This window comes from Pteropus alecto, unplaced genomic scaffold, assembly GCF_000325575.1.
Source record: "Pteropus alecto unplaced genomic scaffold, ASM32557v1 scaffold72, whole genome shotgun sequence".
In the NCBI taxonomy this organism is placed as follows: domain Eukaryota; kingdom Metazoa; phylum Chordata; class Mammalia; order Chiroptera; family Pteropodidae; genus Pteropus; species Pteropus alecto.
This window is the reverse complement of record NW_006436811.1, coordinates 6,757,502-6,772,494: the sequence shown is the minus strand read 5'-3', so window position 1 is coordinate 6,772,494 and position 14,993 is coordinate 6,757,502. Positions and strand designations below refer to the sequence as shown.

General features: G+C 35.2%; 1 protein-coding gene across 1 annotated transcript in view; it reads left to right on the top strand.

Moving 5' to 3' along the window:
- MZT1 (mitotic spindle organizing protein 1) overlaps positions 1-12,772 on the top strand; it is a 13,389-nt gene extending 617 nt beyond the window's left edge. The window contains exons 2-3 of the mRNA XM_006913782.3: positions 7,615-7,760; positions 10,948-12,772. Of these exons, the coding sequence (XP_006913844.1) occupies positions 7,615-7,760; positions 10,948-10,971 (170 nt within the window). The 3' untranslated portion in view covers positions 10,972-12,772. The remainder of the gene's footprint in view (positions 1-7,614; positions 7,761-10,947) is intronic.
- Positions 12,773-14,993: the final 2,221 nt, after the last annotated feature.

The window sequence follows — 14,993 nt, the reverse complement described above, 5'->3', positions numbered from 1 at the left end:
ACCCCCAGCGCGGTGGTCCGGTGCGGGTCACCCATTAGTCTTAGTCCCGAGCGGGGCTCAGACTGTCCAGTCCTCAAGACTCTAAGCCCCGTGCGGACAGTGGCCGTATGTTTGGTCATTGCTACTTTTTTGTGCTTGGCACTCTAGTAGGCGCTTTTTAAAATATCCTGTTAATGAACAAGTCTCCCCTTCATCAGAATTGCCCCAGTTTTGACTTCGAGGAGGTGACGCCGGTGTCCGGAAAATTGGTATATTTATTTGTTTTCGCGCCCCGAGGCACGCAGATTAAAGCCTACACACGTAGTAGAAGATGAAACACACGTCTTGGGGTTACTTTACCCTCTACCCTCTGATGCCGGCTCTGCCTTTAGACCTCTGGTGGTGAGCTTGGAAACTACGTAAATGTTTGTCTTGGAACCTGTCTCCCGCCCCCGCCTTGTAAAATAAGGTTATCTCTTAGGGTTATAACGTGAATATTTCAATAAGATAGCTAGGTAAAGGCATAGCATAGCGAAGGTGATGTATTATTTGGGGGTCATATAAGATGTTGTTCCACTTGCATGCTCCTTTTTTTGGTCTCTTTTATTCACACCCAACCTATATGTGAATGATGGACGTAAAACTGGTTTCTCCATTTTCAGGGGAGACCCACATCAGCCTTTATCTCTCGGATAACATAACTCCGTGTAATTCTTACTAAGCTTTCATGCCGCATTTCTTTCTCCTTCACAGTAGTCTCCACCTCCAATACATCTCCTTAATGGGACTTCCGATAAGACTTCTGGCTTTTTATGCACTAGCTGTTGCTTAGAAGAATTAACTTATCAGAGCCATTGCATCTCGTTTTTTATTTACCAAGTATCTGCCTGTTTTTCAAAAAAACAGAATTTTGTTCTTAACACCATATTTAGCCTATTTTCCCATCCTTCTTGATGTGTTACAGCTCATTAGTTTTATTTTTAAGTGGATTTGTGTACACAAACTATGTATGTAACATTATTGTCTTATATTTCTTTGCTTGGAAGCCAGTGTATTTTTTAAACAGGATGAAGACTGAGGACTCCCTTCTAGTCAATTTTCTTACGTTAGCTGTGCTTAGGTTCCTTAATTATATGGCCATAGGATCTCATTTGAATAGAATACTCACATTTTATCTGCGGTGGAACTGCGATGTAGAAATGAGAGCTGATAGTTTGTATTGGTTGCATCAAGATTTTTACTAGGAGAACTTTGTGTAAAATGAAGATTATAATGAGTATAAGAACATGAAAAAGTGAAGAAAGACCAGATTTAAAAAAAAAAATAGAGGAGAGAAGGTAAGTATTAGAGACACTGCTGTACACACAGTTTGTCCACAAACCTAAAGGTGAAAAGAAAGGCCACAGGTTGACAGTAAATGTGACAAGATATTGTCTTGTCCATTAGAACTCTAAACTTATATAAAATCCCTGTTATTGTGCCATAATTGGGTCCAAGACAAATCAGTCACATAAAACGCGAAGTCGAATTATTGCATAGTCAGCAAAAACACTGAAATATTTTCCATGCTGCCTGTAATGGTTGAGGCACAAAAGAAAACATAGTGACACTTGCATTGTAAATAATTGACCATACACCAAACTGAAAAAGTTCTAAATGCAGTTGTTTTATAATCCCACCTTCCTCCACCCACATTTCCAGAAGTAAAACTTTAGCTTGCCCCAGGCGCTGGGCTGACTTACTCAAACATCCTTGTTATTTGAAATTCTGGTAATTTGGGTTTCACTTTTATTTAAATCTGTCCGGGAGAGCCAACCCTAAGTATTCGAAATTTTTTGAGTCTTGCTACCCTCCTTCAGGATGTAGTATTTCTCCTCATCTTTTTACTGCCTCCCTTCCATCAGTATTAGTCACCTAGCAGTGATTTAATCTTTGAATAGATATTAGTGATTTGTATGGATTGTAGAACTCAGCTATATATTTGTAATTTTATTGTGAAACGAAAGGATCTTTATAACGACACTTCAGGTGAGAAGAAGCAGTGGACTTTGTTATTTATCTGCACAGGTCACTCTGAAGGGAACCTGATTGATCCTAGTTCTGATTTAGTATAAGGTCTATTGCATAAGATCATCTGCTTTCACTCTTAGATCATAAACACTCAGAAATGTCTTTCAACTACTTTCCTCCAGTGTACTCAGTTGCCTCTTTTGCTTTTCAGTATTTTGAAATTTTAGATACTTTATCAATAGCTTCATACTTTAATTATTTTCTTATATTCTGGAATTTGCCTTATGTTCTAATTTTTTTACTGCTAGTAGTTTCGCTTTTGACAACAAGAATAAAAATGTACCTTTTCTTACTAGAGGCTTCAGTATACTACTATGTTATTATCAGGTAGTTAGAAAAAGGAGTTCAGAGAGTCTTCAGTGTATAAGGCAATGTCATCAAAGCAAACGTATAGTCCATTCTACCATCAATCTAGTCGCTCTTATGAAAAAGAAACCTGGGAGGCACCACTCCTACCTCCTATTCTTCACTAAACCCTTTCAATTCTTCACTGATCTCTGTCAGATTTGACCACTTGTCTTAATCTCTCCTGTCCACATTTACACCAGTCTTTCACTGAAATTGCAGTAACTTAGGTAGACTTTTTCTGCACATGTATTCTATCCCTTTCCAAGGTCCACTCCCTGTTATGCAGCAAACATCTTTTAAAAATGAAAATCTGATCTTGTCACACTCCCATTTTATAGCTTCCAATCCTTTTCTTGTTTAGAAAAAAAATGTGTGGCTCGCTGCCAGCGATAATTTAACATAATGCCTAGGAATGCTACGTTTTCTAGGATTACACATTTTCAGCAATCAAGAATTACTATATTTTGTAAATGGAAATACCACTACTAAAAACAGAATGTTATAGCAACATAAGGCAGCCACATTATTCCCCAAAGTTTGGATCTTCTTGGGTTGGAAAAACTGGACTGTGGCAGATTTCCTAGTAATCACTGGCTCTTCTTTGCAAATTAGATGTAATATTGATAAATACTTTTCACATAACGAGTTTTGAATGTTCTGAGTAATTTTAGTCCAGATATTTGCAAATATAATTTCTACCTGTATGGAAAGATAGATTTCATATGGAGGAATAAAGGGGCTGGGCTGACTTACTCAAATATCATTGTTATTTGAAATTCTGGTAATGTGGGTTTCACTTTTATTTAAATCTATCTGTGAGAGCCAACCCAGAAGTATTCAAAACTTTTTGAGTCGGACCCTCCTTTAGGATGTAGTATTTCTCCTCATCTTCTTTCTTCCTCCCTTCTTTCAGTATTTATTTTTTTGTGTGTGGTTTGTGTCCTTAGATTTCAGAACTAAATATTAATGTTTATTTAACCAAAGCATACCAATATTCAGAATATGTGGCCTCTTAATGAAAGGGTACAAAGGCTGTCAGTTTTCAATAGTGCTCATAGCTGCCAACTGGATTTCACCTGGGCTAGCCTTTATATTTGATTTATTTTTAAAATCAGGAATCAAAATACTAAAAAAGAAAAGGAAGGAGAGGAAAGGGAGGCTCAGAGTGGCTCAGAGATCAGGAAACTGCTGAGGGCAATTGAGCTGTGCTGCCAAATGAGCCCAGAGGGCCATCTTTTGTCAATTCAAATTTAGCATCTTTTCATTGCTGAGATTGGGAAGGGGAGTGTTCCCTTTCTTGCTTGCACACACTCTGATTTTAAATCTCAGGTGATTTTTTCCCCCATGTTTATATAGCACTAACTTACCATGCATACTGAAACTTCAAGTTAGTCTTCCATGAGCCCAAAGCATACTCGTATATTCTTGCTCTGCATGCCAAGAATACAAAGCCCTGGCTGCTCTTTCCTCCTGTTGTTTCTCAGGGTTGTGTTTACAGTGAGTAGCCCAGGTAAAGAGCAGGACTGAAAAAGTAGGAATTTCTCAAGCTCAGTGTTATTCAGCTGTGAATATGGTCAATCAGTATATTACCTCACCAAGTCAAAAAGAAAAAAAAAAAAACTACCTGGTTGTTTGAGTGATTGATGAAAAAATATTATAATCAACATTTTTTTTTCTGTTTTAAAATCTTAGCAAAGAAAACTACATTTTTTTAACATGTTAAAAGATAATGATATAAAAACAACATTCTTAATGTTAAATACATTCTAAATAAAATGGGAAATACTTTCACTGCTTTTTACAAAAAACGTTGACATGAATGGTTTAGAAAATAGCTCAGGATAAGAACATAAAAAGGTCACAAAAACAGTTAGTTATTTGTATCCCACTAGAAAACACAAGAGTCAACTGAAAAACTGAGACGCTTCAGTAGAATTTGTTAGAGTGGCTGACTACAAAGTAAAAGTAATAATCTAGAATATTAGGACTAATCACTTAGAATATGTAAGAGTGAGGTAGAATCTGTTCATGAAAACAACCAAAACTAAAAGAAATTGACAGTCCACTATCAAAATTAATAATTGAGCACTGGCTGAAACTTTCTGCTTCAAGCATATAAAAATGACAAGAAATAATGTCAAAATATTAAAATATACAATTATGAGCATAACCATGTTTAAAAAACAGGAAGGGGAAGTCTCCATTGATTAGAGAGAGGAAGTTCCCCCAAAGAAAGGAGCAGATGGGAATCACAGCATGGGATTGGGAATGAAACCTGACAAAGCATGCTGCCCTGCCTCAGTGAAGCTGAGGGCTGGAAGTGTGCCACCTGTCATGGCTAGGGATTGAGCAACACCATCCATGTGTCTTGTGTGTCTGAAGCCAAGATGCCTCCACAAACCCTGATCATGAGGGTGGAGGCCAGTGTGATACTGCCTATCCAAGAATGCATTACCAATCCTGGACATGCAAGAAAAAAACTGGAATATGAGCTTTCAGTCAAAAATCACAAAGCACCTAACGTAGGTAAAAAGCAAATAAACAACTAACTTGAAAAAAGAAAAGAAAGTAAAAGTAATAGCCAAATCTATTATTGAGCACTACTATATGCCAAACACCATTCTAACTGTATGCTTTAATCCTCACAACAATCATATAAGTGCTACGATGATCCCCATTTTACAGAATGACGAAATAAAGGCACAGAGGTTACCTTGCCTACAAAGTAATAACTGAAGTGGAATTTCAACCCAGGTAGTCTGGCTGTGGAGAACACATTCTTAACAACTTTGTTTTTTGCTGTTTTCTTATACTTGAAGAAACAAATTTCAAAAATGGCTTAAAAGAATAAAGCCTCAAAAAGAGAAAAGCAGAAAGCCACAAAATAGAAGTGGTTATAAATAATCATTTAACTATGAAACAAGAACACGAGATTATGGTAGGAAATTAGAAATCTTAAATAGAGTTATTGAAATCAACTGAAGAGCAAAGTATTAGCATGTTGGGAGTATCATGCCCCAACTTACTGCCTTCATAGAGTTTCCAGACCAAAATGCAGTGGGGAGAGGGAAGGAATCCAGGGGAGGACCACCCAGTGGACATCCTGAATAAAGCAGATGGATCTTAGAGTCCAGGGAGACCACAGCAGGTGGAGCTTGTAGGACAGGGTACCTGAGAGGAAAGCTGCACCCAGAGAAAATTCTGGAGGTCTGCAGAAGGGTCCCCCTTAAGTATTCAGCAGAGCCTTGACTAGCATTTGTATGTCAGAGAAGTACTCAAAAAAGCTGGATCAAGAACCATCTTAAAAGTATTAGAGGGAACAGTACACCGCGTTCACACAGGATTGAGAATAGTGCCTGTATCTACTAGCCAGAATGTAAAACTTCATAATTCCCAAGACATTGGGTAGAATACTGAGGGTCATACCTCAGTGATGGGGAATAACCCTACACTTAAAATAGGGTTCTAGTAGTCCTGACTAGGAAATCTTAAGAGACCCCAAAGCATCAAACTGATTCCAGATAACCACTTAATTACAAAGCTCAAGAATATGTATAGAAATAGAAAAACATCCAGCACCAACAAGGTAAAATTCACAGTCTGGCATCCAATAAAAAATTATTAGGTAGCCAAAGCAGGAAATGATGACCCATCATGAGAAAAATTCAGTCAGTTGAAACAGACCCAAAATTGCCACAGGTGGTAGGATTAGCTGACAGAGACATTAGGACTGTATTCCATGTGTTCTAAAGTTAAGTAAAGGTATGGAAGACATATATATTTTAAAAGATATAAATTTCTAGAGATGAAAATTAATATCAGATATGAAAAATTGGGAAAGTCCCATCTCATGAACACCATGAATATTATAAAAGCTTTTGGGAGGATTTAGACTTAAATTAATAGATGACTTAACATTGTTAACTCGTCTGTCCATCCCAAAATAATGTGTAGTTTTCATGTAATTTAGATCAGAATCCAAATGGAATTTGTTTTTGGAATTGATCAATATTTTAAAGTTCACGGAGAGAATGAAAGGGCTTATGGTACTAAAAGATAAAGGCATCTTTAACCCACTACATGGAATATAAATTTAGTAATTAAAATTGTATCTCTGACACAAGATAGACATGCAACAAATTCATGGTCATATGGGAATCTACTATGTGAGAAAGGTGGCATCTGAATTGAGTGCCAAAGGATAGATCATTCAATAAATAGTAATGAACAACTATTTCCTTATTTCTGGAAGGAAAAGGTAGAGATTCTATTTTCTACCCAACTCCAGGGGGTTAAATGTTTATTTAAATATTTTTGGAGGGGAAAAAGTAAACTTTACAGTATTGGAAGAGAATACTGGTGAATAATTATATAATCTTTCTATCGGGAATAACTTTCTAAGCATAATGCCAAAGGAAAGTGATACAGGAAACAGGTAACATGTTGACCATGACTTAAAAAAATTCTAAACATACTCTGAGAAAAAGCCACCATACAACAAAGTTTAATGCAGCCAGTGTATTTATATCCTGTGATTCTATGCTAGTGCTGCTTATGTGAAATATACTTTTATAAACTGTAATAAAATGAAGTACTATGAAAATGAAGTTACAAAATAATAAGCTTTCATTTCAATTCTTAGATTCAACAAACAGGATTTCGCTATCAAATTGTAAAAGTTTCTAAATATTTTTAAAGCTGTAAACATGTATATTACTGACTGAACAGTTCTACTTCTAGAAATTCATCCTGATAAAATAAAAGTAAGTTAGTATGTACAGGTGCTTATCACAGTATTATTAATAGGGGAAACATAAGATCCACCTAACTCTTAAACCAGAGCGATTAATATATGATGTTTCCATAAAATGGGATGTTATATGACTGACTAAATTACATTGTAAAAGAATACTGAAAAGTGGGGAGATGTTGAGAATGATCCTGATTATGCTGCATAAATTATAGATAGATGTTAAATGAGTGAGAGAATAAAAACAGATGCAAAAAACAGTGATGCGGAGGGAGGGTGCAAGTTTATTTTGAAGTTTCTAGAGCTAAGTAAAGGCAAGACAAGACAGTATTACATGCCTGTTTCCAAAGATAAGGATGCTGTGCTAGTTCTTTGGTATTTGCACTATTATGTGAAGTAAAAACAAAAGTATTCTGTGCAGATTTTAAATGTAAGATTTTCTTTTTAAATTTTTCTCTTTTCTTCAGTTCTGCTCGAGATTTCAAGGATTTTGAATACTGGCTTAGATATGGAGACTCTGTCTATTTGTGTGCGGCTTTGTGAACAAGGAATTAACCCAGAAGCTTTATCGTCAGTTATTAAGGAACTTCGCAAGGCCACTGAAGCACTAAAGGTTAGTTCATTCTAAATAAAAATCTTTTTGTTTAACAAATGACTAATGGCAAGTTATGTTAAAGATTCTAAATGTGATTAAAGTAGCTTTTATCACCATCAGAAGACATTCTGAAGACCAGAAGCTTAGTAGCATGTTCAGATCACAAAAATTGCTACTATCATGGACCATGTTATTTTTACCCAGAAGTCTCCAACTTTGTTAGGATTTTCCTTGTGTTGTAGGTAAAATTGTGCCTGCCCCAAATAAGATATACTCAAGTCTGGTACCTGTGAATATCACTTTATTTGGAATAGTGTAGGTGTAATCTGTAGGTATAATCAAATTAAGATGAGATCATAATGGATTAATGACTGCTGTCCTTATAAGACAAGGGAAATTTAGACAGATACACAGTGTATCATGTGAAGATGGATACAGGTGAGAGTCCATGTGATGACAGTTGCAGAGACTGGAGTGATGGCAAAGAAGGCCAAGGATTGTTGGCAGCCACCAGAAGCTAGGAAGAAGCAAGGAAGGATCTTCTGCTAGAGCCTTCAGAGAATAGGTGGCCCTATTGACACCTTGATTTTGGACTTCTGCCCCCAGAACCATAAGAGAATAAACTTCTGTCATTTTAAGGTATTCCAGTTTGTTCTATTTTGTTATGGCAGCCTTAGAAATGAACAGATTTACTGCTGGGAAGTGGATTGTTGCTGTAAGAAATACCTACGAATATGGGCGTGGCTTTGGAATTAGGCAGTAATAGAGATTGGAAGGTTTTAATGCACTTGATAGGAAAAGCCTAGATTGTCTTGAAGAGATTATTGGTAGACGTTAAAGGAGATTCTGGTGAGGACTCAGAAAGGGAGAGGAGAGCTGTAGAGAAGGCTTCAGTCTTCTTGGAGGATACATGTATTAGGAACAGGATCTTGCTAGAAATATGAATGTTAAAGGTCCTTCTGGTGAAGTCTCAGGCAGAAATGAGGAACGTGTTATTGGACACTGGAGGAAAAGCTATGCTTGCTATAACGTGACGGAACACTTGGCTAAATTATGTTACACTGTTTGAAAGAAAAATAAAACTTGTAAGCACTAAACTTGGATATTTAGCTGAAGAAATTTCCGAAGTGTGGAAAGTGCAGCCTGATTTCTCCTTGCCACTTATAGTAAAATGTAAGAATGAGAAATTGAGGAAGAAACTGGTAAGCAAAAAGGAACGAGCACTTGCTTTGGAAAATTCGCAGTCTTTCCAGATAGCACACTCTGGAGAGAAGACCAAGAGTGGTTGCAGAGCCTTTTGGTGAGATCAGGTGTGTAACTCATAGATACAGTCAACCGTCTCAGCACAAAACACTGCCAGCTTGGGCTGAAAGGGACCTGTATGGTACAGAATGAAGGGAGTCATGTCAGACTTCTGGGATTCCAGGAAAGTAAGAACTACCTGGCTGTGAACATGAATTTAATCCTTCAAGAAAAGGGAAGAATTGGAAACATTTAATGTCTTGCTCACTAGCATATGTCTTTAGTTTGGCACAAACTTATAAAAATAATAGTAAAAATAAATAAGTAAATAGAAGGGAAGGGAGACTCAGTGGCTCAGATACCAGGAAACTGCTGAGGGCAATTGAGCTGTGCTGCCAAATGAGCCCAGAGAACCATCTTTTGTCAGATTCAAATTTAGCATCTTTTAATTGCCAAGATTGGAAAGGGAAAGTTCCCTTTCTTGCTTGCACACGAACTCACCATGAATACTGAAACTAAGTTAGTCCCGCTTAAGGACAGAGTGGCTTCTCTCTATCCTGTTTTCTTTGTGGAAATAGAACTATATAAAAGATTTAGCTTACCCATCTCTAGTAAATTCCAGTAATTTGGATTGTTGGTTTTGTGCTTTTTAAAACTTTTTGATTATTAAATATAACACAAAAATGTGAACAGAACATTTACAGAGCAAAATTTAGCATAAAGAGAATATCCATACATCTCTCCTTGCCAGCACCCGAGAGAGAAGTCCCCATCATTGACTTCTCTTTTCTGCTTTCCCCACCAGTAACTACTGTCCTGATTTTTATGGTAGACACTTTCTTACCTTTTAACAGTTTTACTAAGCGTGGACCTATAACACTGCAGTTTAATTGTAAAATTTTCAAACTTGATATAAGTGGAATCTTATAATACAATTTTTTTTACTGGGTTGTTTCATTTAACATGTTTGTGAGGTTCATTTATATTGTGTGAGACTGTGTAACACATTCCTTTTCACAGCAATAATTATGTTTCATTATACAAATTATGCTATAACTTATTTATCCTTTCTACTGTGAATGGATATGCACAGATTACTTCCAGGTAGAGATTTTTGTATTGTAATGCAGTTTGAGTGCTATAAAGAAACCAGAGGCATATAACCTATCTGAAAAGAATGTACAAGAGAGACTGACAGAAGTATTTTGGCATAGCCTTTCTGTAGACAAAATAAATCCCAAGGTATTAGGGTAGGAGAGTCAGAACTACCTAAATAACATATCTTTCTCAGTTTTTGGCATACTGGTTATCTCACATCCAGTGGACTGTAGTCTCATATGAAGGCAAAATCAATAAAGTTGAATGAAAATGAGAAAGTGTTGCCCATTCGAATGGAAGGTAAGTCACACACAAAGCCTCTTAAAACATATTTCTACCATAGTCTAAAACCAGTATACCAATATCTCATTAAAACTAGGTGGGGAGGAGGGCCTGAAAATTTTCCAACAAAGAAGAAATGTTAATTAAAGTATAATGGTGGTATAGGTGGAGCAGGATTAGCCATGTGCTCATTATTCTTCTCTTGCCCTTTTTTCTCCAGCTTATACATAACAGGAAAGTCTTTCCATCTTAATCTCCTTATCACACTATAATGAAACTTGCAGAAACAGACTAGTAAAGACTATGTGGATAAGATCTGTTATAGGTTAAATTTTCAAGTAGCAGTATATTTTTACATTAACTAAGATTAAATAGCGGTTTTCTACTGTTAGACTAGCAATCAGTTCAAAAGGTGGTTCTAATGCACTACAAAAGTGAAAACCATTGCATTATCTTGATAAAAGTGATTTGGTACATGTTTAAGACAGGTTGTTTGTTAATGACAGTGCAGTATTGACATTTATTTACATGGTACCTCGTTTTCTATGGTTTTGTTATAATGAATCTTACCTTCTTGTTCAAGGCTGCTGAAAATATGACAAGCTGACTTTCTGGAAAATCCTGATGAGACGTCAAGCTCTGCAAGAAGTTTTGAAAATCACATTGTAGTCAAGAATGTACAAAGAAATTACTGCATGCAGCAGTGTAAAAACATTGTCCTTTTTAAAAGAATTATAAAACCATAGCTTTATGAATCAATGAAAAGTTGCTTACAGAAAGCACCATCCAGATGTGTTTACGTCACATCTTTTTTAAACAGCTCTAATACTTTGGCATTGCAGTGTTCATATTTATGTATTCCTTATTTATAGCTGTGATAGCTTTAATGTCGTAGGCAGTCTGTCAGATGTGCACATCTGCTGTACCTGGTTAAAGTATAAAGGAACCCATCAGTGGTAATGTAGTAGTTATGACTTGTTTACATTTCCATTATAAACTTTAATTTTGAATTATTTATGCAGAATAACTGGATTTATTTTGTATTGGGCTAAAAGTTGACAGAATTTTAGCCACCATTTGTGAATTTTGATTTAGGTTCATTATGTATATTAGAATCTTGTTTTTTATGAGCACAAAAAACATTTGTAATTTGCTCTTTAAGAAAGAATATTTAGTTTTTTAAACATAAAATTTGTCTGGCAGTTAAGAGTGTGAACCAGATCAGTTTTGTATTGTTAGAAAAATAAAACTTTTAAGTACTTAGATTTTAAAAGGAATAACAGTACTTAGCTTAATATTATTTATCATTTGAATCATTTAAATTTAATGAGAATATTAATTGAGAATGTTTTTCTAGGTCTTATACTCAGAAAATGACAGCATAAAAAATAATATGAAACATTTCAAAATGCAAAATTGTTTTTTTATTACATAAAAATAATTTGAGTGCTTACCTAATATATCCTGAGGGGTTATCTAATAGCTAAATAGATAACTAATGGTTATCTAATTATTAAACAGGAGATGTCGTTCAACAAATGCTACTATTTTCTGAAGGAATAAAGATTTCCAGTTATTAAACAAAAACTAAATAATCTTATATTCTGTAATGTCTTTCCAAGATCATTTTTATGTGCCATTACTTTTACCCTGAAAGTTTTAAGCACTCAAAGTTTGATTCAAAGTAAATTTTAGAAATTTAGGATGATATTAATTTGTTTCTGTAACAGAATCTCAATGGAATATTTTTTCCAAGACTAATACAAATTTAATCTGGTTTTATTTTTGTTTTAAACTTTGTTAGCTTCCATTTACTCTTCAGTGGCATTTTTTTGTTCTTCAGACAAAGTCAGATGATTTTAATGAGGCTAGTAATACTTAAATGGCAACCTTCTGTACTGTTTAAAACATCTAGTCTTTTGACCATTTTGACTTTTCAGATGCATTCATCTTTACCAAGTGCACCGGAAATTGTATTATTGGGAGAACTATTTGGAGACAGTAAGAACTTATAAAGATAAGTCATTTGATAACACATACTACAAATACTGCATGTTACATATAAAATCATAAAGAGAACACGTTTGTTAAGCTCCAAAATTTATATATACTTTTAAGCTATAAGAGGTAATAGTTTTATTTATGACTTTGTAGATTAAGTTATTTACGTATGAAACAAAGCAGGAAAATATATTTAGAAGGAAGTATGTTTACACAGGACTTCTTTCATATGTTACGTTTCTTAAATGTAAACATATATTTTTAATGCATACTTAAGTAATATTTAAGGAAACCAAACAAAGTAATGATACAATCTCAGTGTAATGCATGTCGTCATTGACAAAAATAAAATCATTTTGGTGATTATTGGTATACTTTTGATTTAATAAATATTTCTGTGACTTCAACTTGTGTTTCTGTAGGTGTTCTATAAATATTTAGATGCTTATTAGTTATGTGTGATTGAAGACTATTTAAAGGTAGAATGTATAATTAGACTTGAGATGTAAAGGGATGGCTTTTCCCCTGGTAGTGAAAGGAGGTAGCTACATTACCATTGCCCCAGGCTTGAAAACAAAGTTGACATATCAAAGATGTGTGAGGTTATGTTTTTTATACTTCAAAAAAGAGCTTCTTTACATAGATATGAAATTTACTTACATATTTCAGACATGTTTAAAATTTTCTAATACCTGAATCAAGCAATAGAGTGTTAGAAGCAAATGCATTGTACAGGTACAGAGAGGGAATATGCAAAAGAATATTCTGGCTGAAATAGGAAGTTATATTTAAGGGAGAGTAGAAGAGGGCTGGAAAGACAGGTTGAAGTCAGATTATGAACATCCCCGAACAAGTTTGACCTTTATTCCATGGGCATCGGAGAAAGGAAGAGATGTGATCAAGCTCTGTTATGGGAATTGCTTTACAAGTGAAGTTAAGTGCAGGGTGGGTTGGAGCAGGGAGAGACTAGTTAAGCTGTGACAGTAATCCGGGTCTGAATCTTCAAATCAGAGTAGATTCAAGAGACATTACAAAAGAAAAACATGGGATTTAATGGCAGGTTATGGGGAAAATAGAGGAAACTTAAGGTAGCTGAGGTTTTTTGTTTGTTTGTTTTTAAACATAAGTTATTTCTAGAATTTTCCATTTATTATGTTTGGATTATGGTTGGCCATGGGTAACTGAAACCACAGAAAATGAAACTGCCACAGTCAACCAGCTGAAAATGATAAGGTGGCTGAATTTTTAAACTGGGTAACAAAGAATGATTATTAGTAAATGGAAATTAATCTAGAAGGGAATCTAATTTTCCTGGAGACATGAGTTTTATTTTAGGAATAATGTATTGAACATATATATTAAACATCACCCTTGCCGACCCTCCTAATTCCATTACTCAACTTCTATTTTTTTCCTATAGCATTTATCATTCTCTAATATAATTTACTTATTTATTATGTTTATTGACTATTATCTATCTCCATCTACATGAAAAGGCTCCACAGGGGCAAGGTTTTTTCTGGTTCATTGATGTGTCTTAATAAGCATCTTAAACAGTGCCTGGCACATAATAAGTGTTCAGTCAATACATGTTAGTTGATTGCATGGGTAGACCTAGTATTCAAAAGACAATATCCACTGCCATGCAATTGAAAAATAATAACTAACATATTGAGAACTTACTAAATGCAAGACACTTTTCGGTGCTTTATATTGCTTACAGATATAGGAGGATAGATAGCATCATCCCATTGCAGATAAACAGGCACAGAGTGGTAAAGAAGTAGCTTAATCAGAAAAGTGGTACAGCCAGGATTTGAACCCAGGTAAACTGACAGTCCACGCATCATAGTACTTCTCACCTATATACGTTACCATCTCGTGGAGGGAAGAAGCAAAATGGGAAAGAGAACTGAAAAATTGGGAATCATGCCCAAAGATAGTAGTTGAAACTCGAGTAGATTCTGAGAATATAACAAAAGACTTAATGATAGATGCTTTTCTTTCCCAGGGTTGCCCATTCTTTTCCTAACCAGCATGCTATTGGCTGATGTTGATGGACTGGTAAATTTTTGTGGGATCTCTGCAGATCTATGTTATTGTTTGTTTTATATTGGGCTCATATATACAAGGTTGAAGTATTTAAAGTGTTATAAAAAAGATACTACATATGACAGCCCTAAATTGCAGCCTCAGGAAGTTTATTTGTTAACAAATGACACTTTTTAATGGAATTTCTAGTTTCCTTAGTTCTAATCTTTGTTTGTCAGTCAAAAGATGTCTGATGCGCCCCTAGGAAGAATAAGAACAAGAGTGGAAATGGACCAGCTTGTGGGGAGGTCATTGGATGTTCTAAAAGTAAATAATCGTGTGTCAGCAATTTGGAAAACTTGTATGTCAAGGATACTTCACGTCTCTCTAGGCCTCTGTTCCTTCAATGCGTCAGTTTCTTCAATTGTATTGTGAGGTTTAGCCTAGCCTCTGATTTATGCCCCCAAAGCCAAGATTGCCTATGGCATCTTCATGATCTTTACCACATGTATATGATACTAAACTATTATTTATAGACCTTTTTTCTTTAAATAGGCTCACTTTTTAAAAATCCAAATAAATTTATTTTCGAAATAA